Source organism: Protobothrops mucrosquamatus, unplaced genomic scaffold (assembly GCF_001527695.2).
Source record: "Protobothrops mucrosquamatus isolate PMUCROS unplaced genomic scaffold, P.Mucros_1.0 scaffold35, whole genome shotgun sequence".
Lineage (NCBI taxonomy): Eukaryota > Metazoa > Chordata > Lepidosauria > Squamata > Viperidae > Protobothrops > Protobothrops mucrosquamatus.
Genome location: NW_015386419.1, coordinates 1,485,691 through 1,493,824, shown reverse-complemented (window position 1 = coordinate 1,493,824; position 8,134 = coordinate 1,485,691). Strand labels below are relative to the sequence as shown.

At 40.0% G+C, this 8,134-nt stretch overlaps 1 protein-coding gene across 1 annotated transcript in view; it reads right to left on the bottom strand.

Moving 5' to 3' along the window:
• The window catches only part of QSOX1 (quiescin sulfhydryl oxidase 1), a 76,914-nt gene that overhangs the window by 47,358 nt on the left and 21,422 nt on the right, over positions 1-8,134 (bottom strand). Inside the window, exons 3-4 of the mRNA XM_015811270.1 lie at positions 4,036-4,084; positions 2,433-2,535 (exon numbers count right to left, since the gene is read on the bottom strand). Coding sequence (XP_015666756.1) covers positions 2,433-2,535; positions 4,036-4,084 — 152 coding nt within the window. The remainder of the gene's footprint in view (positions 1-2,432; positions 2,536-4,035; positions 4,085-8,134) is intronic.

Genomic DNA, 8,134 nt, shown 5'->3' with positions numbered 1-8,134 from the left:
GGGAAAGCCGGGGCCGCCGAGAAAGAAAACGGCGAGCGGCCCGCGGCTGTCTTCTCCCCCTCCCGGAAAACTCACCAGGGAGGGGGCAGATCCTCTGGCTCCTCGGGGGTCTCTCCTCTGGCTCCTTCGGGGGTCTCCGAAGCCCCCCCTCTACCCTTCTTCCACTCCATTTGTGCGGAGCTAAAGGGCAGCGTCCACCTTGGGCTGGGCCAGCTGGTGGTCGGCCTGCTCCGCCTCTGCCGCTTGCCAGCTACGCCTCGGCTGGCGCAGGGGGCGGAACCACGCATGTGCGGCGCTCCCGGGCAGGGAAAGTCTTCGACTTACGACCGGTTGGGTAGTCCTCGACTTACAACCGGTTTAGTCCTCGACTTATGACCGGTTTAGTCCTTGACTTACGACCGGTTGGGGTCACGGCATTAAAAAGGTTGAGAACCACTACGCTAATCACTCAATTCCTTACAAGAGAATATGAGCGTATTATGAATGGATATTTCTCTCTACAAAATAAAACTAGAAATAAACAAATATAATTAAACTATTAATTGTCAGAGAAGGATACAATTGCAGAATCTTTGAAAAGAAACCTGCTGCTTTCTTAATAATAATAATAATAATAATAATAATAATAATAATAATAATAATAATAATAATAACAACAACAACATGACGTTCGGGTGGGCCACAGAAGGGAGGAGGCTGATATTAATAGACAAAAGATGGTAGTTCTCTTTTTTAGAATTTATGACCTGCATCTGAGGGTCTACATAACTAATTGATTAACCAGATAAAGAGGGGCAGCTGACTACCCATTGTTGACAAGGCTCTCCTAGTTAAGGGCACACTTGCTTTATTTTATGGGACTATGGCTGTTCTCCCAAAGAGGCTGGTGCCTCCTTTCCTGGATATTAGTCACTGATAAGATGGTTTGGGGTTTGCCATTTGCTCTTCCTTTTTTTCCTTGGAGCCTGGTTTTATTGTCTGTTGTTTCCATGATATTCTTTTTATACTGTTTCGTGTACTGTTTCGTGTACTGCGAGCCACCCAGTCATTCAGAATCAGGCAAATCGAGCTGAATAAAGATTTTATCAAAGGCAATTATAACTTGGGTTACAGAAGTAAGACATAATCTCTTTTGTAAGACAAGCAACATTACAATATTCTTCCTACAGTAATCTTTCACAAGGCGGAGAAGAATCTGGGTTGACACAATCAAAGGCATTTTGGTAATCAGTGAAAAACATATTGACCTCTTTTGGGAATTCTTTGGCTTTCTCAATTATCCAGCGTGCATCAGCAAAAATGTCTTGGGCTTCTTAGGCTTTTCTAAAATCACCTTAAACATCTGACACATCCCTTTCTATTTAGGGCTCTAATCTGCATTGGATGATTCTATTTTGTTAGCATGTGAAATTAAGGCTATTGTGTGATAGTTCACACACTCTGTTAAGTCTCCTTTCTTTGGTCTCAATATGTAGACTGATATCTTCAATATGGTAACCATTATGTCCATATTTGCTCCCATAACTTGATTAAATTCTCCATGATGATTTTTCAACATGGAAGATGTATATATATATATATATACACTCTATATATATTTCTCTCTCTCTCTCTCACACACACACATATAGATAATACACACGCAGCAGTACAAATCACAAACCAGATTTATCTGTTCACATTGATTCACTATAGTCTCTACTTTTTTTCCATTTCTCTGTTCTCCTTCTCATAAATGATTTTAGATCTCCTTTGGTACAGGGATCTGATACCTTCAGTCTGCCAAATGTAGACATCACCCTGCCAACAAAAGTGCGTATAGTCAAGGCCATGGTTTTCCCAGTTGCAATGTATGGATGTGAAAGTTGGACCATAAGAAAGGCTGAGCAACAAAGAATTGAGGCCTTTGAACTATGGTGCTGGAGAAGACTCCTGCGAGTCCCTTAGACTGCAAGGCATTCAAACCGGTCAGTCCTAGAAGAGATCAACCCTGACTGCTCTTTAGAAGGCCAGATCCTGAAGTTGAAACTCAAATACTTTGGCTACCTAATGAGAAGGAAGGACTCACCAGAGAAGGGCCTAATGCTGGGAAAGATTGAGGGCAATAGAAGAATGGGATGACAGAGAATGAGGTGGCTGGATGGAGTCACTGAAGCAGTAGATGTGAACTTAAATGGACTCCAGAAGATGGTAGAGGACAGGAAGACCTGGAGGAACATTGTCCATGAGGTCGCAATGGGTCGGATACGACTTGGTAATTAACAACAACAACAACATCCTATGTTATAAGATTGTTGTAATGAAGCACTTCAAATATCTAATGCAATGTAAATGCTCAGTTTACATATTCTGTTGGGTTGAAGGAAAAATATCTAGCATGCATACTGATGCTTAAAAGGGATAGTTTGTCTTGCAATCTCTTTTCAAATTACCTTGTTGGCCGCAGAGATGGGCTGGCAGAAGGCCAAGTATCTTCATGACTCTCCATTAAAGTGATTATGGTCCCTCTTAGAGATTCAATGGTTTTTTCATTATCTGTACAGGAAAGAGAGCATACCATTGTGAAATCCCAGTCAACCAGTATGACTAAGTCAAGGTAACTCAAGATAATTCAAGTTACCCCAGAAGATATCATGCATGGGCAAAGTCCCAGCAGCTTCTACCACCTGATTACTGGGGACTGTTGCCGACACATGCATTCCAACTGCTTAAGTACAAGGATTTCTTTTTTTTCTGATTAGACTATCATTTGTATCCATGTAGAGAGAGTACACAGGAAATGATCACATCATGAAAATAACCTTTATAGATTTTTTTCAAGATCAAACCTCTAAATATGGGACAAGAGGAACTGAGCCGTTTTTCCCTCCCTGAACTGCTGCTTAGAGGAAGATAAGTTCCAGTCACTAATAGGTTTACAGTAGCTCATTTGTCCCAGCAAATATCTCTCTCTGACTGCTGTATCCCCCTAAAGTTCAATTTTCAGTTGAGAATTGAGGGACAAAAGTAAACATGAGAAACTGAGTCTAGCCACTCAAACATAACCCTTCTGGCCAAGGAGCCACTCCCAACTTAGTTCTTACATGGCTCATCCCAGAGTACAGTACTTCCTGAAGAGGGATTCCCTCTACGGAGAGTCTGAGTAATTCTCTTGACTAAGAACTTCACAAATGTTGTCTAACAAGTATCACCAATAAAGGAAGAATAATTGTTTGATCCTCCTGTAGTTCAAGAAGCAATCAACAACATCTATTGGAGTTCATAAGGAGATGAACTTAGATGCTGGCCTTTGCAATGGATTAGCACTTTCTACTTTGCTTTTAGATTTTGCTTCTTCTTCTGGAGCTTTCTTTTGATTCTATGATGTTCCCCCACACACACACACCATGGCATGTCCATATTGCAGCCTAACGAACATGCTAAGAATTCTTTGTTACAGATTCTTAAGTTTCTTCAAAGAGAAATACTCTTTGGTTATCCCTAGAGACAGAAAGCTGCTATTATATAAATATTTAGGTTATAGCTAAGTCTTCATCCAGGTAAGCAGAAAATAAGCCAGCATTCACATAGTTTATCTGGAAATGTAAAACCCAACCACAACTGGTTATAGTTCAATTTTGTTCAAAACAAAAAGAAAGCATGTGTTATTCTGAACAATGTTAAGCCTGTAGATTTTAATCTTAATACACAAGAGAAAGTCAATCCATATGTTCTTTTCTAAATAGATTAATCAGGTTCTGATTTACCCATAACCCATATTATTTATCTGGATGCAGAATTTTGGCATCTCAAAATGGAAGTCCCAATCTGCTGATCTGAGAAGGACAGAAATATCTTTCAGTCCTTGCCCAAATGAACTATGTAACAGAAGTGTGGAAAAGGAATGAGATGTCTCAAAGAAACTGCATTACAATAACAGTCATATTACATGGTGGATCATCTCTCGCTTTGATAAGCATGACTTTCCTGGGTATAGAAAGAGACAATTTATTTGGTTGCCACTTTACTGACAAGAGTTCTGGATATGGTACATACTGTTGAATTTTATGCCATCCTCAGGTTTCTGGGAGAACTTCTTGAAAAACTGGAAAGAAATAAACCACGTTGTTAGATTCTGCTTTTAAACATTGCTTTTGTAGTATGTTAAGCAACACAATTGCCCAGTTGTAATCTGAAGTTCTCACTCATCAGCCTACAAGCTGGGAGAGAAGTATATAGATTGAGACGGGGGGGGGATTACCAAGGCTGTTTTTTGTTGATATCTTCCCTCTCTGTTTACTTTTGGAAGATCTGAAAAACTAGGTTAGGAACAGATCATCATGAAGAAAATCTTCCTATATTGTCGCTAAAAATCAATACCAACCTGATGGCACATTATCAATCAATCAATCAATCTACCCATATCTTTCTGTTTAAAACTGTCCTTTTGTTAAATCATTGTGTATATAATACTTTGATTTAAAAATCCCTGTGAATTGTTATTTTAAAAATAAATTAAAATTAAAATGCTTCTTTCAATTCTACTGCATTCTGTTCTGGGATCCTGTCAGGCCCATGCAACAATCAACATGTGAAGAGTTCAAGTTCAAGCAATTCTATCTATTATACAGGAATCTCCCCAGACTGCTTGTCTTCCTCTGGGAACAGATAGATAAGGTTCCACGGAGCTTGAGGGGGGGGGAGTAGTCCTGGATTTCTCGTGGCTGTGCAACAATTCTAGAATTACTCGCCACTTGATTCCTCCACCTTGCCAAGTAGGGAATTTCCCCACAAATCCAGAAAAAAATACCCCATTTTCAGGTGCAGATAAGCAACCAAAGAATCCTGGTCATTGAATAGGGAGGATGTAATGACAGAACTGGAAAAGCATCCTCAAGAAAAATAATGTAGCTTTAATAAAATAAATAAATAAATAAAACAGTATAGACCTATTATAAAAGACTTAATTCATCTTACCAGGAGGTCCATTGGTTTCCAACTTGATAGCTACATTTGTTTTATGGGTTATGTGTTACTCAGGAAACTGCTAATTGATTCAAACACTCTGATGTATATGCTGCACCCTGTGGGGTTTCCACATTTTTCTAATATAGAACATAAAATTCTTTGAGATCTTAAAAAGTACAAGTAGTATGAGACGGTGTGTGTATCTTGTTGTGTAAACTACTTCCAGTATCCTAATTGTTTCTAATTTAACAGATTTTTTTTTCCTCCAAAGTTCTGGACATATACTATTAACACGAAAGCTAACATCAAGGGAGAAAAAATGCCAGAGGGAAAAATTAATCATTTCTTAGCAAAAATACCAGATTAAAGAATAGTTTATGTAGTTACAGATATTAAAAGGTTATGCCAGAAATATAAAATTGCTAGGCTCTGTTGAACCAGTAATTGGTTCCACACATAGCTTTAAGCCATGTGAATCTCTGACCTGCTTTAGTGTGTGTGTACGTGAACCTCACCATTGTGGTTTGCTAACCCACAGTTCATGATTTATCATCATGAGAGTTGAAAGAATTCTAAGATTGGGGGGGTGTCCTTCCCTTGTTTTTTCACCTCTCCTGTGCCCACATCCCCTGGAACGTAGTCTCATCGCTACAATTTTAGTCGAAAACTTTCTATAGACTCCAGAGAAAGGATATCTTAACTCCTAACTTTGTTGTCATATTTGCCCAAAAACCAGACAAACAGTTGTCAATAAATATTCTATTTCTTCAGGTGTTTTTATGCCCCCTCAAACCCTAATTCTTGTAACAGAGGCTGCATTCTAGAATGTTCTCCATCTCTTCCAAATTCATAGCACACATCTATACAAATACCTTGTAGGGAATCTATAAAGCTTCTCTTTTCACCCAGGTCTTGTTAGGTTATTTGTTTTGCCTTCCTACTTCCCTCATTTTAAAAAATTAATATGCTCTCACATTATTTTATTTTCTTTAAAATTGTTTGTTGCATGTGCGCATGCGCACACACACACACGCACAAAACCAGTTCTCCAACTGATTTGCAATAAAATTGTTCCAGAAAATCTCAAACTATATTGTCTCAGGGAGTTACATTCCCTCAGTGCAGGTATCATATATGAGCATGAGGATGTGTGCTAAGGTGTATATTTATCTTTTTTGCCCCTTTTTATATCTCCTCCAAAATATATTTATCACTCATTTGAAATAAAACTGCAAATTAAGTCTCTAATTATTCCGTGGGAAAAATTCATCCCTAAGCTACCAGTGGCATTGGATAGGCAAAGTAACAGAACTCAATTACCAAGCAAATATGCCTTCCCTTTCCTATGTTGATTATTTTGGAGAGGTTTATAACATGTCCTGCCAGTTGTGTGCTTTCCACTTGATCAAATGTACACAAATCAAGAGCTTGTGCAATAGGCCAGGCTTTAGAAATTTAACAAAATACAAGGAAAAGGAAGCAGAAAATGCCACATCAGCGTATAACAAAAACTGAATGTAAAACCAGGAAATAAAGGGAAAGAAGAACGCTTATATATGTAAATAATAAAGTTAAGGTTAGATGAGGCAAGTTCCTGGAGATGGATAAGATTGTTTTTCTTCTTAAACAACTGCATGGTGAGGATTAATTCAGATGCAGGGTCATAAATTCTAAAAAGAGAACTACCATCTTTGTCTATTATTATCAGCTTCCTCCCTTCCAAGCCTAATTTACTTGCTTTTTCCCATGAAAATTGAAGCAGTAGGATTCTGTTCTGTTTCTTTACAGTGAAAACCTCAGCAACAAGGATCCTGGGCAACATTCTATAGGTCAGTGATGGCGAACCTTTTAGAGACCAAGTGCCCAAACTGCAACCCAAAACCCACTTATGCATCGTCGGGTGCCGGGTGAGTGTGGCCCATTGGGTGGTAACAGCAGACTGGATGGGACTAAAAATTTCAATCAATCAATTCCAACTTTGCAAGATCTTTTTTTCCCTGCGAGAAGTTGAAATTGACTGATTGATTGAACCTTTTTTTCTTGTACATGGCGGCGGAGGCCTAAAGCGAAAAGGTTTTATAAAACACAGCTGAAGGCCTAGGACTGGGGCGACGGTGCGCGTGCCCACAGAGAGGGCTCTGAGTGCGGCCTCTGGCACCCGTGCCATAGGTTCGCCACCACTGCTATAGGTGTACACTATCTCATATACCTTCAACAAAGGAAAGCTTTGATTCAGGAGAAGCAGATTTACTGAAGGGCACCCAATGATGCAGCTTCTTTGGTGCCAAGAAATAAATTTGAATCCATGGATGTCTACCATTACTATATATTAGCATTCTTTTCAACAATTACAATGAATCTCAGAAGTACGCACTGGCTCCCTCCAGCCAACCAATCAACAATATGGAAGTAATCTAATAATGCAAGCTGTGTCTAATCCATAAAATCCATAGTGTACAGTAAACTTCTACACTTCAAACTGGTAACTATTTCGACTTTCAACCCAACCACTCATCCTTAGAGGCTATATGGCCAGCTTGCTGAAGGCTTGGTTTCAAGGTGCTAGCAAATATGCCACTCCTTTTACAAACAGATTGTGGGTGCAGAAAAATCACCTATATCCATAAACTGTTTGTGAAAGGGGTGGCAGACCTGGCACCTGAAACCTGGCTGGCCAAGGGCAACACTGTTGCTTTATTTGAAATATCTTCAGCTGAGTTTTGTGTCTTTCAGTAAGATCAGCACCAAGGTCAGAGAAGGTGTGTCCTTGATGTGGTACCTTACCTGTGGATCAAGGACTTTGCTCCTGAGATACTGGGATAGGAGCTTCTGCATGTTCAGTGCAGCTGTGGAGGCAAGCTGGGGATTTTACAGGTGTATTGCCTGGCAGGATTCAGGGCTGGTAGTTAACCCCCACCTTTTGGTGTTGGGCTTTCAACCCCGATGTGCTGAAGGCTGGCTCTAACAAAGCCTAGAAGTTCCTAGTTCTGTGAAACTCGTCTAGCCAATGAAGGTCAGCTTACAGAAACAGGAGGCGGTTACACATTCTTTTGGTGTGGACGTAGCAGTGACCAACGTCGTGAGTCTGGAGTTGGCTTAGCGGTTAAGAACCATCTTGTCCGCCAACTTGCCAGTCTTCCAAAGGGTGTGAATGATCGACTCATGACACTGCATCTCCCACTACTAA